Raw genomic sequence first — 17,233 nt, 5'->3', positions numbered from 1 at the left:
TTCAAAGAAAAAAAGAAACGAGTTCTTGAAGAAAAAAACTCAATTTTATTTTTTTAATGTAAATAGGATTTTTTTCGGGAAGGTATTCAGTGAGATTGATAAAAAAATAAAATACTTGGTTATTTTTGCTTTTTATTAATTTTCAACAAATATCTCGGATTAAGTCATCGCTAGAAAAAAAAACAAACACAAATTTTACTCGAGCAGTAAGCGTCTCCTCTACTGGAATACATTTTCGTCGAGACACCCTGTATATCCTGCGAGAGTGTATACTTGTGTGGGTGAATGTTGGGTGGTCACTTAATATCTAAGGTTTTTTTTATATAATATATATAATATATATATATCTAACAACAATATAATATTATCATCATTCGCCTCTTTCTCTTCTTTTTTTTTTTTTACTTTGTTAATGTTACATAATACATAATTATATTCAACAATAAACTCGTTTGTATCATTCCTTTATCGAATAGGTTAGCCGCTACGCACTGCTACTTTATACAAGGGTTTTATTCCTCCGCCACTCATTATTTTTGCTTTGCTTCCTTTGTTCACGCAATCTTCCTGTTCTTTCATCAGCGTTCTTTTTTTCGTCTGCCGCAAAATAGTCCTCCGATTCAAGGATTCCAGAATCTCAGTTTTTCATAAATCAAAGAACATATATGAATGCTTAACAAGTCATAAAAAGGATAAATGATTTGACAATTAAATTCGTTTAGACAGAATTTATCCTAGTTTTCATACAACTCTGTTTCCATCTAAATTGTTATTCTTTTTGAAATAAGATTATTTATTTTGACGGTTTCAGCGATGTTTTTTATTAGAACAATTATTAGAACAATTTTTCGATCAAAATGAAAAATTAACGCACGCATTTTTTTACTGCTTTTAATGCGCTCAGTTTAGAAAAAAGAACTATGTCTACAAATCTAATTGTCAAATCAAAATTGACCAAACTCTAGGAAAAATATAAATAATTTCAATGTTTACAGTTTCTCTTGAGACAAGATTGATGAATTAAAATTGTCTAAATAGCTAAGGATTTATATATTCCTTCGGATATACTAGGTTTTTTTTATTTTATGATCAAAATTAATAATCGTTATTAGGACAAAAGTATCAGAAAAAAATGCAAAGATTTCTTAATATAAAATTTAGCAAAGCATTTTATGAACCGAAGAGTTTGTTCATAAGTTTTTCGAGAGCCCAGACAATCTTCAGATCATTCGCGACCTTCCATTCATTTTCCGAGCAAGCTTCGTGCGATTCTCGTTCACTTCTTCTTCATTAGATGCTAAATTTCCCAAACAATTTTATTCTAAATCGTTCTTAATTTAAAGACATCTCTTCGCAGATATCTGCCCATAAAAGAAAAATAAGCTTAGACTTATCTTCAGGTTATCTCGTAGATCTCTTACATTAAGATTACATTAAGGTCCAAGCTTAATTCTTTTATCTTTGTCTCTCCAACTGATCCCTTAACTACGATACGTTTTGAAATGTTTGATGAGGGAGTGGTTCCAGATCTGCGAAAAGTTGTCACCGAAATTTTCAAATTTTTCACTTTCAATCCTAGAATCTTAATTATTTCTGATAATAATAAATATAATTTAAAACATTATTGTGGTTCAATATATATATATATATATATATATATATATATATATTAAAATATATTTATGTTAAAATATTTATTATATATAAATTATAATATTAAAATGATGTTCATAATAAACTGTTCAATCGTGAAACAAAATTGATTAATATGTTTTATGTTGTATTAAGATTCCAGGATTAGGTGATTGTAATTTACTTAAACACTCGTTCGATAATAGTAATTGTAGGCATCAATAGTATTGCTTCTGGTTTAACGAAATCACGAAGAGTCTGGTCCGCAACAATATCGAACGTACGCTATCGTCAAGAACAAATATAACACGATATTAATGTAAAATAAGATGAAAAGATCTACTTAAATCATCGAAAGATTTTTATATAAACTTAATCTATTGGATCGTTATAAGATTACTTTGTAATTTTATAATCTCTAAGAAAAAGGGAGCTCAATATCTTTTTGAAAATTCAAATGAAACTGAAATGAAAATGAACAGAAAAATTACTGAGAAATCAAAATTTCCTCGTGAATCTTTCTTCATTACTTTTAATACCCTTCTTTCTTAATTAAAGTTACTTGTTAAGTAAATTTTTTCCAATTTTCTTTATTCTATAAATATGACAATTTCTTCCATAATTCAACGCTCCAATAGATTAATACAAGACAAAACATACAATAATACTCATCCAACATTAGATTTCAATGATTTACATAATCTTCAAATATTTGAATTAACATAGAAAATTCAAATATTTATACAATATTACTTACTTGCGAAATTCTTATAATAATCTCATATAATGGAATATAATAATCATACAAAAAACAATAACGTTAATGAATGTGATTGTTAATACAATAACAATAATAAGTCTGAAAAAATAATTAAACAATACAAGGATTTCAAAACGATCGAATACTTTGTTCTACGTGCGGACTTTATAACAGATTCTTTTCAGAGGTATAAAAAACTAATAATTTATTTTAATAAACGAAATTAATGGAGGCTAGACTAAATTTGAAGCTATCTATCATTAGGTAATAGAAGTTATAGTAGATTTGTAGAATTTTTAGTTGATAACATCAACAATATTAGGAACAAAAGCTTTCTATTAAATTTTTAATATTCAATTCAAAATTAACTGAAAAATACTCCAATTAAAAAAAAGTGATCGATTTTGAACGCCTTGTACATAATTCTTGCGATAGCAATAGTAACGGTAACTCGTTCCCACAAATATCGCACAAGTTCGCTCGGACATGTTGGTACAACGAATCATTCCTATGGCCCTAACTCGAATGGCAGTCGAAAATGCGGAGTTTTTTCTTAATGCTTTTCCTTTCGTAATTCATTCACAGTCGATAAAGCTCTCTCGCTCGCTTTCTCTCTCTCTCTCTCTCTCTCTCTCTCTCTTTCTCTCTCTCTCTTTCACACTCTTCCTCTCTTTCTCTCTCTCCCTCTCATTTCCATGAATATTCCCTCAACATTCTCTTGTGTATAAAGCTAAAGTCTACCTACTTAACCACATATGGTTTGTTAACTTCATCCTTAATAATGTATCTTGCTTAACGCCTAACTTCTCTAGCCACGGATATCCTTGAACTATCGCGTTTCTTTCTCTTTTCGTAGATGCTCGGAAAAGTTAAAGACAACGATACTCGTTTAAATGTTGAAGAAATAGTTTTTAAATTACAAACAATGTGGGAATAAATACGTAACATAATCGAATAGATCATTTGTAAATCATACGATATATCAAATTCGAGATATATCTATTATTATTCTCGCTTGTTCTTTCAGAAATGAACATTTAAGAAAACACGACAATTCGAGGACAGCCTATACGCAATGATCATCATCGTCATCACTTCTCGCGATGTGAGCGATCGTAATAGTAATCGATTAACGTTAAGTTATCATTATACTTTATAATGCGTTGTGTCGTTGTCTCTGAATAGCCAAGTCGGTGTTCACGAATTTTCCAGTGTTCCTCGAGATCGTACGTCAATCATCGATTTGACAAAAATTACTTTACTTAAATAATATTCCTCGACACGAGATTAACATGTAATTTGGTCTGATTGCAAAAAGAAGTTTGAAGACAACTGAAGGAATTCTAAAAATTCCTGATGAAGAATTCTCGGGTCTAAAAATTCGAGGATCTACATGAATCCTAGGATGGCGCGAATATCTAATAGTTCAACAATCTACACTTCCAAAGGTGTAAGAATTCCATAGACCCAAAAATTCACAAATTAATTCGACTTAACATGTCGAAATTGTTACAAGATTTGATGTAACCTAACCATGTCTACAATTTTCAATGCTCCACTTAAGACTTTTTCTTTAATCTAAAGAATATATTTAGAAAGTTCCTCGTGAATACAAACGTCTCGAGGAAGAGAGAAATCCGCCCGTAATATTGTAATTTTTCTTTTTTATCGTACTCGCTCTCGGTTGCGGTTTTACGATAAAACCATCATTGTAAAAACGATAACGAGTTAAGATGTAGATCGAGATGTCCCTAAAAATTTTTATGTACATGGAAAAAAACATAACATCTGGCGCTTTGATCCTCAAAATTTTCGGCGCTATTTGGGCTTAACGAGGTCATTCCTTCTTACAGGAATGATTACTGTTTTTCTATCCTCTCAATAGTTTCCTTGATTATTAAGTAGTCAAGCAGGATCGATATTCATTAATTAGACGCACGAAGAAGATGAAGGAATGGAAATTGAATTCGCGATTTAGAAAACTCGAGTTCTCGTCGACATTGAAACTTTAAATTTATTAAAAAAGATTTGTCACTTTCTGCGTAGAATAATTTAATTTTAATTTAATTTTGTTACTTAGGCTAGCATTGATCAGTATTATCGATTATTAAAGTTTGTGATATTAAATTGAATCGCAGAATCTTAAGGTTCTTGAGCTTTAAGATTTACATATCGTTATAATGACGAATCCTCGACACGGATCCAATGCAAGTTAAATTTGTTCGAATTTTTTCGCTGTTTCACTTCTTCTACCTACTTATCTTTTCTCCGACCGACTAATCACATTTGAGTTTACCCACTCCATTGCCAATCCGTGATTGACAACGAATATTCTTTGAACGATTTAACATTGAAGAAATAATTGATCCAAGGAATCGATCGAGCGATCAACGAGATATACGTGGCCTACGATCGGTGAAGAGGAGTTAATTCGTGACTTCAACGACGCTTCTTGACTGCTGAAGTTAAACACGATTTGTATTTGTAGCCTAAATACAATGTAGAAAATTTGAGTATCACGGTGTAACGTAAATAGACAAGTATAGAAAGTAGCAGCTGCATCATATTTTCTTCTGTTACGTTTTGAAGGTAGAAAGGAATAGGCTCGCTTCGTTCTATTACTTGCCTACTTTGATTATATGTTATAAGCCGTAATTTAGATATTCTATGTCTACACTACCCATAGATATTAATAAATTTGTTTGTATTAAATGCAATGCGTCGTTAACCAAATTTGTCGTATCGTCTATATAATCAATTCTGCATTTATGTGTTCCCTCGAAGTGTGACAGTCGCGAAGTGAGACAAAAACTAACTTCGCTTCACGGTAGATCAGCCGATAAATCGATCGGATTAGTGAAATATTTGGTACGCCGAGACGTAGAATGTGCCCATCGCATTGTTTCAAGAGGGGGGGGGGGGAGGAGGGGGTGCTTGTTCCTTATGTCACGTGAAAATCTACAAAATATAAATCATTGCGCGTTTTTTCTTTGACATGTATGTATGTGTGTGTGTGTGTGTGTGTGTGTGTGTGTGTGTGTGTGTGTGTGTGTGTGTGTGTGTGTGTGTGTGTGTGTGTACACATATATATATATATATATATATATATATATATATATATATATATCACGTGCCACGTGCCACGCGAAATTGGCTTAGGGTGGCTGAAGAGAAAAGGAGCGAAAGTGTTAGATTTTCTTTAATGTATGAAAAGTTATGCACTCATCGCAAGTACGACATGCTGCAGAGCACGCACGGGAGACAAACGTAAAGATGATTTGAGCAAGTCCGAGAGCATTTTAGAGATATAACTACGAAAAAGGACACGTGCTTTTTTCGAAAAATTACCACGAATTAGGATTAAACAAACAAATAATAATTATTACATTTAAATAATGGAGTATTTCGACCATGTAAATTATTGACAACTTTCAAGAATAATTACTAGGAATAGATAATAGAAATTTAAAGTAAAACAGTGATAGTGCTCTCAAAATATATGCTATCAAAATCTATGCTATAAAAATTTAAGTTTAAATCTAGTTTCAAGTAACGAAACTTGATGTAATACATTTCAAAGATATAGATATTCTAAATTAAGAAAAAGAAATGATAAATTAAAGATTAAATGGTTAAATGGGGTTTTAAGTCAACAAAAATTATTTTAACATAGTGATTTCTAATCTAAATTTCTAATTTTGTCAATATGAACGTTTTCCTTAGTCTCTACGTTCTCAACTCATAACAATTATAATTGTATATAGGACATAAATAATAGTTATAATTGAAAATGGATCAATAAATAAAAAAGGAACTCAAGATAGTGATGGTATCAGAATTATAGAAATTTTTCTCATTTTCGCTGTTAATTGATACATTAAGCTGTCGTACGGAGAATTCCTTGAATCGCAGAAATTTTCCGACGATCTTTTCGTATTAGCGACATGGCGACGAGCATTATTATCCTCAAACAATATAATTCATAATTTAAAAAGTTCATAATTTAACTATGAATTTTTTTATAATTTCCGTTATTTCTCATCTTATTAACTTTAAAACAAAAAATATGTAATAACATTTATGTTAATAATAAGCATAAAACGATAATATAAATTGATACATATTAATATATATATATATATAATTAATATATATATATATATATATATATATAATAGTAATAATATACAATTAATAATAAATAATAATTAATTGTAAGATTTATATATTTTTGTGATTGCAATGAAAATTTTTATGATGATGCAATTGAAATATTGTTAAAATATGGTAACTTACTTTTCGAAATCGAAAAATAACAATTTGTTATATTGTTTAGGGTTAATGTTGATTATTAAGAAACAACAACAACGACACACGACATTAGTCAGCAGTAACATCGGCATCAGCGATAACATCGAATGTTCAATGTTCTTTTGGTTTACATGCCATTACATTTTGCTTCACATTTTCTTCTATTTCACTACATAGATTAAGTATAGAATAGAGAAATAGGATGCAACGCAATGTATATGCGCGTTACACATAAGTAATTACATTGTAAGTGACACTATGGAAAAATTACAGAGAGAGAGCTAAACATTTGATCAAGAGAAAATACGTTATATTGCATCTCATCTCCAGTGAAATTGAGAGAAAGAGCACATTTTTTTTATTGAACAACGAAGTTTCGATGCAAACGAGATATTTTCACCTTCAAGATTCCATTTCTCAATAATCATTTTTAATTTATAATTCTATTGACCTGTTTTTATTCTTCTTATAAATCTTTATAATATTTTTTGTATTTCTCTTGATATAAATATATGTGTAATTTTATTTATTTGATAAAATAGTTATAAGTTTATAATTTTTTGAAAAAAATTAAATGTGATCAACTTTTAATTTTTGCAAAGAGCAAAAATATAATATCTCGAAGATGGAAACAATTCTTGTTTGCTTCGAAGAAAAGATGGCAAATGCATCAATTAATTTTGCTAAATCTAGCAAAATACTTGACTTAAAAGTATTGGATTTCCTCACTTTATTGCATAAAGATGTTGCATAAAGTTGCTATTGATCATGTCGAATTTAAACAATATAAAGTTAATATAAATTAAATGTCAAATTATGTATGAAATGATATTGATTTGAATATATTATAAATATCAAAAATGTTAAAATATTAATTCTATAAAACAAATTTCCTTGCTTATCGATATTCGTAATGATACGATACATTTTAAATAGATTTCTTTTATTAAGATTAACGTCTAAAGTAGGAAAGCAAACCACATCAAAAAAAAAAGGTCTATAAAGGGAAATTAGCATTCTCAAATAACATGTACTTGATCCATTTGCATTAATCTAAAATTCAGATAAGCACAAGTGTGATAATTAATCGATGCATTTCACTCAACTTGACCTTCGTGTTCTTTGAGTAGCAAGAACAACATCGTTACAACGAAGAGCGCATGCATTTCACATACATTTTCACTAATATGGGAATCAAAGTTGCGAGGAATATTGAATTAGTTTTTCATTACATTATTTCACAATTGTTATTAAATGAAATATAAGTCAATTTTGATTTTCTACTTTTGATAATCATTTTCCTCGATAAAAGATAATAGATTATTTTTCTGTTTGCTATGTTTTAAGTCACATCGAGATTTTTTAAAATTAATAATTAATAAATTAAAGAGAAAGTATAGAATTAAATAGAAGAAATATTGATTTTTGAAAATATAGAATTTAAATTTTTATAGATTTAATATATTCCTATTGATTCCCACATGTTTGAACGCTACGTTAGACACACATCGAAAGTTTTCTAGAGCAGTAGCAGCTAATAGAAAGATTAGTGCTACATTTAATGCAGAACCATTACGATTACAGGAGGATAAGTCGCGATAAGTGAGACGAGAGAAAGCGATTAAGCAAAATATTTTACGTCACTGTTAATTGCTGCGTTTAAGTGACCATTATAATTAAGTAGACCAGGATAATGTTTCAGTCATGATAAACCTGTCTACTTTTTGCTAAAACAGTTAAATTATTGGGTGTCGATGGTTTTAATTACAATCCGCTTTTAATTGTAGATTAAAATTTGTTCCGGAGAACATTCCTGGTCCTTTTAAGTGTGTCTGCCATATTTCTTTGTACAAGTGAGAACATTAACTCTAATATTTAGAGTTCCACCGGATATTGTGATTCCTTAATACGTTTATTATTAAATAACGAAACTTTTATAATTTTTATAATAATTATAAGATGTAATTATTTAAATTATTGTTTATTTTGTTCAATTTAAACATTCTGATATCTTTATGTTCTTGAACATAACACGCAGAAAATCACTGATATAAAAAATTGTGTATTAAAAATAAAAAATATTATAACGATAAATATACGAAACATTATAATTGTAAAATGTTTTATCAACATTTTTAAACATTTAAAATCTCATTTTGTACATTTCGATATATCAGAAAACGTTAATGCTCTCTCTTGCTTAGATCTTAATTTGTGGATACACTTGACTTACACACCTACAACGGATAAATACTGCGTATATTGAAAATTATATGAGAAAACGTATGCATATTCCTTTGGTGAATCGATTTATATTGAATAATTGACTTCGAGTATAACTTCGCTTTGGATATAATCTGAACGGCGGGGTACATCGCGAGGATGTTCGAAGAGTATAGCGATATTTTACCACATGTTAGTGTCCTAATTAAAAACTCATAACTACAAAACTATGGCAACTAAGAAATTAAATAAAAAACATGATCTTTTAAAAAAATATAAAAAAATATTTATATATTATCTATATTATAAGAATCGTAAGAATTATAAATTGTAAAAGTTTTCTAGAAAGAAATTAAATGTTTTTATATTAAAATATTTAATATATGGGGGTTTGATTCCTGAATGGTACTCGTGTGCAAGTAGTCGGGTCAAATTGAGCAGAAAAATCCTCTACCATTTTGCAATTTTCACAAGTTTGACCCGCTTTTACCTGCATACAAGCGGAATACGGATTAGAAATCAAACCTTCTATATATATCAATTTGTTAATCCGACAAGAAAATAAGAATTTCCAAAATATATTTGTTTGCAGTTATGAGATTTAATCAGGGTGATTAAACACGCAAGATAATTTAGAGAAAAGAGCGTAAATTTTGGCCGAGATCGGATCTTCGAAAATGACCTCGTCGTTCATTTATCTTTCTAACTCTGATAACAAAATATATATATGTATATATTTGTGTGTGTATATATTTATATATATATTTTCTTCTTTGATTATATTAATCCATATCCTAAAATTAAAAGATTGACTCAAGACTAGTTTAGGTAATAATTAAAACAAACTTTATAAAGAACTAAAGTTATAATAATTATAAAACTAACTGATAATTCCATACTAATAATTCTATAATAATAATACTTATAATAATGATATTGTTATTAGCGTAAATATATATATATATATATTGAATAATATTATTAATAATTTATAAATATAGAATTAATAATTAAATAATTAATAAAATAGTATAGAATTATAATTATGATTGCTGTTGTTTATCTCATATGTTTTATACAATAGACTTTTTAAGTCTTTATATATTTTTCATAATTTTTTCGAGTGAATAAAATATAATACGCCAGAAACCAATCATCTGTGAACGAAGCGTATGACGATGAGTTTGCCTTCAAAATTGTAATAGAGAGGTTTCGATATTGTTTACGCCGTTTATGATTAATTGCGGAACGAATTACCCGTTACAGGATAATTTTCGAAGATCTTCAGCCAGACAGTTACACGAGAGCGATAAGCTGCGCGACGAAGAAGACCAGCCAGCCAGCGACATTGATAAAGAAGACATGACAAGCGGAGTAGAAATTTGACATGCACATCGATAGACAGGCGAGAAATTACACTTATCGAGTACACCTTAAAAACATATTGTAATAAAAAATAACTTTTTATTCCCTCCGTGTTCTGGATATATTAGTCGATCGTCTCCTTGATTCTCACGCGTGAATCATTGGAGGTTTCATTGTCGGTCATCACTTCTTTTCTGCGTAACTCCGTAGAATACGTAAACAATCGTAAACAATCGCAAATATTACCGATACATAGAACATGAACCAAGGAAAATGTCTCAATGAATGCGAGTACGCTTCCAAGATACAATACATAAAAAAATGTTAGATTGCCGCTTGTTGTTAAAGTGGCTAACGAATAACACATTGCACATATTATATCTCGAAAGCAGTAAATTTGAAAATTTATATTACTGTGAGACACTTTACTTATTTAGTTTAATATGTTCTTTCCGTATATTAATCTAAATCATTACTTTCTTAAACATTCTGCGATACATGTAGGATATTATTTAACAAACATTGAGTAAAGATTTAATTTATGATTAGGACAAAATATAAAAAACTTGATTCTAAAATCCCATATACGCAGCTGATCTTCTTACATGTTTAAATAAATTTTTTCTTAGGAAATTACTTAGCATTTTATAAATAAATGTATTAAATAACGATAAAATAATAAAGTAATAAATAAAAATAATAAATATATAATAAATTAATAAACATTAACTATTATATAATAAATTACGCAAATTACATCAAATAATTAAAATAAAAAATTTCATGTATACACAGATATTTAGGGAAATATGATAAAATTTAAAAAAAAAAACATGATGAATAATCTGTAATTCCAGAATATGATATAATTTCAAGTCGATTTCAATTTACCATGTAACTATCATCAAATATAATTTCTCGACACTTTCAAGTGTTACAAATTCTATTTTTCTAAAAGCAATCATTATAATAATTTATATTTGTATTTAATTTACAATTTAATTTTTCTCAATTAAAACGCGACCTTGAATATCATAAATTAAATTTCCAGATAGAGTTTTAAACCTCTGAAAATCCTTATCCATCTCCCAAGCAGAAGATCGAAAGGAGAATGAGGGTAAGTCAAATGCTGAAGGAAAAGTTTTGGTTTATTTTTCGCGAGCAAACAGCTGCGGAGTCGCATCAGATGGTGGAGTTTTCTACTCTGAAAATCGAGAGAGAGAGAGAGAGGGGGGGAGAGGGAAGAGGAAGAAAGAAAGAGTGAGACAGAGAAGACAGAAAGAATCGAGCTCAAAAGAACAAAACTAAGAAGAAGAAAAAGGAAGGTAGTAGTACGTTGTCAGCGATTTTTGCAAAACTTTTGGCCGTCATCGAACTGTGCGAACTTCAAAGGCGGTCCTGCTCTTTCCGCGAATTGCGGGAAAAAGTTTGCGAGATTTTTTATGATAAGAACGTGAAATAAATGCGACCAGCGAAATGCCCTCTCGTTTGTTTGCTTTCGCTGAATATTGCTGCTATTTGCTCGACGATAATTAACCGTTAGACAACTGCGTTTGAATCTTTTTGGACTCAAATATGTACGAATTTAGTAGTGCATGTATAATTTTTTTGTAAAATGAAATATATATGTAATAATATTATTTATAAATATAATTTCATTTATTATGTTTATTTTCCTTTATTTTTACATTTGAATTTATTTTAATAATTTGAAAAAAAAATATATATATAAAGTAAAAATTTTACGAATATATAAAGTTTATTTTGAAATCATTTTAAAAGAAATTTTAGTATAGATTTTACTGAATCCAAATTTTGCTTTATGCGACTGTTAAGCGTCCTTGCGCGTATTTTAACGAAGTTACACATAACCATTTGCGAGTTATTTGCAAATTAAGCACAATCATTAATATTATCTTTTGCCATTGTGAAAAAACCATTGCAAAAATTTATCGACTAAACATTAAAATCAATATTAAAGGTATACAGGAATAACAAAAAAATAAATTAAATCAATAAATTGTAAAATAAGTATAAAATAAAAAATACAGGAAAACAGATTAAGAAAGTATAAAATATAATAAATAAAGAGAAAACGAGAGAAGAATTTATACTAAAAGAAAAATAAAAAATATTAAAAAGCACCATAATCTAAATCTACATTCTAGAAGTTTTGAATATTTTTGGCGATAGAAGGCGATAGAAGTAATTAAGTTTAGAAGCAGAAATATTAACACTAGTAAAACAATAAAACAAAAGATGATTCAAGATGATTTAAGAGAAAGATTAAAAATAGACAGATCTAAAATGATAATTATTCTAGAATAACTGTAACTATAAATCGATAGAGTGACGTCCAATTGACCTGCAGTCATTTCTATGTGTTCTATCACTAGCTTTGTTGTCAAACTTCAGTCTTTCAAACCCTATAAAATTCAAATTGTTAAATAAAATATGTTAAATATATGTATGTAAAATATATGAAATAAGTAAATAAAAAATATTATCTAATTTCAAATTATATTAAGAAGATAAAAATTTGTCATGAGAATCAATTATCAAGTGATTTAGAAAATTATGAAATTTTTATGAAATTAATTTAAAAAATAAGCCAATAATTTTTTATCATAAGATCATTTTGACCTCATCTTGTCAGAATATTAAAATCAGTTTATCGTTTCATTATTAATTTATTTATTTTTTTTATGAAATAAGTGCATTGCTAACTCATTTTATTATTAACCCTGCCATTCTGAGGGTTAAGGAAATATCAGGATGTACGTATGTTTTAACACACCCAAATAAAAACGTACATTTTGCTTCTTTGTCTCCCGTACAAAAATGATTCTAATACACTAAACGTCTTTTTTCCCTCTCACTTTCTGTCTCTCAGTTTTCACTTTTTTTGTATCATACAAATTTTATGTACCGATATTTCGAATATTTACAAAAAATATAAATAATATAAATCGACCCATATCCATTTAGATAACAATTATTTTTTATAACAATATTAAACCAGATATAATAAAATATTTAAAGATGTAAAGAATTAGTATATAGTTAATCAATAATTTTAACAATCTAAAAAAAAATAATACAAAAAGCCAATTCATAATTAATTTATATTAATCTTTTCTTCTTCTGTTTTAAAGTTTTAAAAAATGTTTATATCATTTTCTAGTATTATCATTTATCTTTTTAAATTAGCAATTTCATTTAATTTTTGGACGAATGGCAGAGCGAAGATTAACAATTATAATTATTCACGTTTCGTGGTGATTTTGCCGTAACGCTCGATGTGTTTATCTTTAAATACGAATTTTTAATAATCATAATCAGCTTTGTTAATAATGACGATAACAATAAGATAGTAAGATATCTTCTTTATCACCGTCTTCTCTCTCTTCTCTCCTTAGTGTATTAAAGCAGTCGTCGAATTTCTATCAACTACATAACTCAACTACTGTTATTATTATTTTTTGACTATTCGAAAAACCCTTCCTAAAAACTTAACGCGCTAACATACGTTTCTTTTTTACTTCTTTCATCTTTTCTCAAGATTTATCGTCATTGTTTGTGTAACGAACGAGAGAAGCTAAATATCTTGCCCTGCACCTTGCGTTTTCGAGCACGTGATATTTGCAAGTATGTGTCTATCTCGAGAGTCGTATGCTGCGCGACCAGATAGCGCGGCGATTGTGTATAATTGAATTTTTATTTCTATAAAAGAGACTAGCATTCAACTATAAAACATCGACTGCTAGCATAAATTTCAAACGTCGTATCATTTAAAACAATACAGAAATTTTGTGTTAGCAAATTTTATTATCATCCTTGTTCTATTATTCATAAGACTTTCTCGTCGTTCTACATATTCTACATAAATCATATTAATGAATTTAAAAGTTTGACTTACAACTTATTATGAATAAGTTGTAAACTTAAATGCACTAGATGTGTGTGAATATATGGCTTTGATATGTCTGTTGTTGTATCTTATCCATTCAATGCGTTGCATTTCACTCGTGTAAATCATGAAAAGACAATATGCAACATTGCAAATATAATAATATATGTATAATAATAGTGATTAATAATTATATGTGTATAAATAGTAATTTATGTAAACCAGAAATTGGCCATAAATTGGCCACAAATGCACAAATAGTGAAAATCAATATGATTGCTATAGTTCATCATCATTGTACATTGACTGATATAATTTAATTAGAAGATTAGTCAATGACAAGATTAAATAATGTAATCTTTTAGGATTGTTATTTCTTTATTTTGACCAATAATTTCGCTTTTGAAATCATTAACTTTTATATTTTATTTTATAGATATTTTAAAGATATTTATTTTATTTTCTTTTATAATTAGTTTTATATTATATCTGAGGTAAATTTTTAATTAAATTATCAAAAGTTTTGTTACACAATGTTACAATTTGCCTTTTCTCATCATAATTAAACAAATTTATATAGCTAGCAACCCATGGTTTTATAGTTAAAAGTAGCAATAATTACTATATAAAACAAAAAAAAATTATATATAGGGGGTTTATATATTACATACGATAAAAAGAGACAACAATTAAAAACCAGAAATAGTCAGTCTGTTAAGTGCAGCAAAATAAAGCACAGTACAATTTTTGTATGACGCATTCGTTGGAGCTGTTAATTGATCATCTAATAGGGAAGTTTCAAAATTTATATTTAAGTATCCAATTGCTTCCAAAATTTCCCATTTGACAATTGATAAATACATTTGACTGATTTGCATACTGACTTCGCGGCAATATAAATAATTGTACGAAGCAAGAAGCCTCCTACTACATATTTGTTATTTCCGAAAAAAAGAAAAATTAGCCATAGTATAAATCATGCATAATTTCCTAGTCAGCTGTACAAGAGTTATAATTGTACAGCAACCGTAGATCAGATTAAAAATAACATTACGATTATCACATGTTTATTGAATATATTTGTACCAAATAATTGTAGAATACGAAACATAAAAAGCTTTGACGATATTTCAAAATACTTCTGCAAACATTCCAAAAATTGTTTGTTCACAGAAATATTGTAGGATACCTATTTTACCCCTATCCGAGAATCAATTAACATGTCTGAAACGTTTGTAGTGCGCTATTTTCAAAAGGGCAGAATAACTAGATATTCCATAAAATATCTAGATGAACTAATCGTGAATATTAATAAAAAGAAATAATTAATCAGTATTAGTTTCTATAATAATAAATAGTTAATTTTTAAATCACCAAATTGCGCCAAAAATTCTCCATATAACTATAGAATACCTAGACAAACTATATAAATAGAAAATAATTGAGTATCCACAATTGGACACTTCATTCGTCATACCAGATAATTAATTTGTTATAAACTATACTACGTCTAAACACATTCTACAGAACACCTAATTATCCTATATAAAACAACATCACTTCACACTTGGTTTTAATTGCAACAATTACATAAAAAAATCACACTCTGGTCGAGTCAGCATTCTCTCTCTTTCCTTCTTTCTCTGCATCGTCATTTACATCGTTTTTGTCTCCTGAATTTTTTCATCACGAACACCATCGACGATCGACAATATTTCAATCATTCTTATTTTTTTACAAGTATTTTTTCATCTTGTCATATCGTTATTTCCAAATCAAATGACATTTAAGTTTTCGAATTTATATTAATTTTTTTCCTCCGCAATATTTAATTACGCGATCTTCTTCTGCTCGTTCTGTCAAAGAACATACTGATTTATGTCTATTTTTTAGTTTCATACTTTTTTTCAAGATGATTAAGATAATCCTGTTGACTTAGCGATCTTCAACTTTATATTTCTTCAATGTCGTCAATGTCTGGATCTCTTCGTTTTGCGCTAAGAAATATCAAGATGTCTGTCGAGAATTTTTCCATTATTTATTCTAAACAAAGTTTATATCTGCTTGTTGTAGGAATTGAGAAAATTGTTCTTGGCACTACTTCAACAAGCATTTTCCATCTCATTTCCATCATTTTTTGTTTCTATTCGATTTATTTTGCATTTTGATTTCGTTCTATTTATTGTTTAAATGTCACAATATTCTCTTCTTTTATTTATTATTAATGCTTCTGTTTAAGATCTAGTGTTGCGTTGTGAATGATTTTTAAATTCTAATCACCAATATACATTTAGTTAGATTTTAAGATTTCTTGATATTCTTTTTTATAATTAAATCCATTCTTTTAATTCCAATTTTCAAGATCAATTATAGTTATCAAATTTCATCTTTCTTTAGTTTGCACATATGTACAATTTTCGATATTTCGTATCATTCTATTCTTTTTAATCCATTTAACATTTTTTTTTTGTAGAAGATAATTCTTCTTTCTCGACTTTATATCTAACTTTAAATTTTATGCAGAACAAAAATCCTCGACAGGAAAACTCTCGATTTCCAAAGTTGCACTCAAAGTTGCATTCCAAAGTTGCATCCAAATGTGACGGCAATGAAAAATCCTTTAGGAATTCTTTGAAAATCCTTGGGATCTTCTGGCTTATTTTTGTCGTTTCACTTTGCTTTAAGCAACGATCGACCAATCGGCTGTTGGAATCGATCTACGATTGATCGACACGACAATGGCGTTCCAATGTTGGTGGCTTTTCGTATCAGTTTTCCTCTTTCTCGTTGCTTCGTTATCTCTTCCGCTACCCCTTCCTCCTTTGCTCCTTTGGGCAGCAGGGCGGACGCGATTCCAACGACGACGTACGATGTCGCCGTCATCTTTCTCGCGCAACCGCTCGATGCAATAGGCTCATTGGAGGCTGCATTTACTTTCGATTTGCGACTTGATTTCGTTCACCTGTGTTTCTATCGTATTTCTCAATTCTGAAACAATCAGAACATATGGAAACATATTTAATAAAATCCTA

General features: G+C 28.6%; 1 protein-coding gene across 4 annotated transcripts in view; it reads right to left on the bottom strand.

Moving 5' to 3' along the window:
- Nucleotides 1-112: 112 nt before the first annotated feature.
- Nucleotides 113-17,233, bottom strand: part of cpx (synaptic transmission protein complexin) — a 125,357-nt gene continuing 108,236 nt past the window's right edge. For all 4 annotated transcript variants that reach the window (XM_011648907.3, XM_011648908.3, XM_025219949.2 and 1 more), the window contains one exon: nt 113-17,189. In XM_011648907.3, coding sequence (XP_011647209.1) covers nt 17,116-17,189 — 74 coding nt within the window. In that variant the 3' untranslated portion in view covers nt 113-17,115. The remainder of the gene's footprint in view (nt 17,190-17,233) is intronic.

Source organism: Pogonomyrmex barbatus, unplaced genomic scaffold (assembly GCF_055798465.1).
Source record: "Pogonomyrmex barbatus isolate J1 unplaced genomic scaffold, ASM5579846v1 scaffold3, whole genome shotgun sequence".
Lineage (NCBI taxonomy): Eukaryota > Metazoa > Arthropoda > Insecta > Hymenoptera > Formicidae > Pogonomyrmex > Pogonomyrmex barbatus.
The sequence above is the reverse complement of the archived record's forward strand: the minus strand, read 5'-3'. Positions and strand labels throughout refer to the sequence as shown.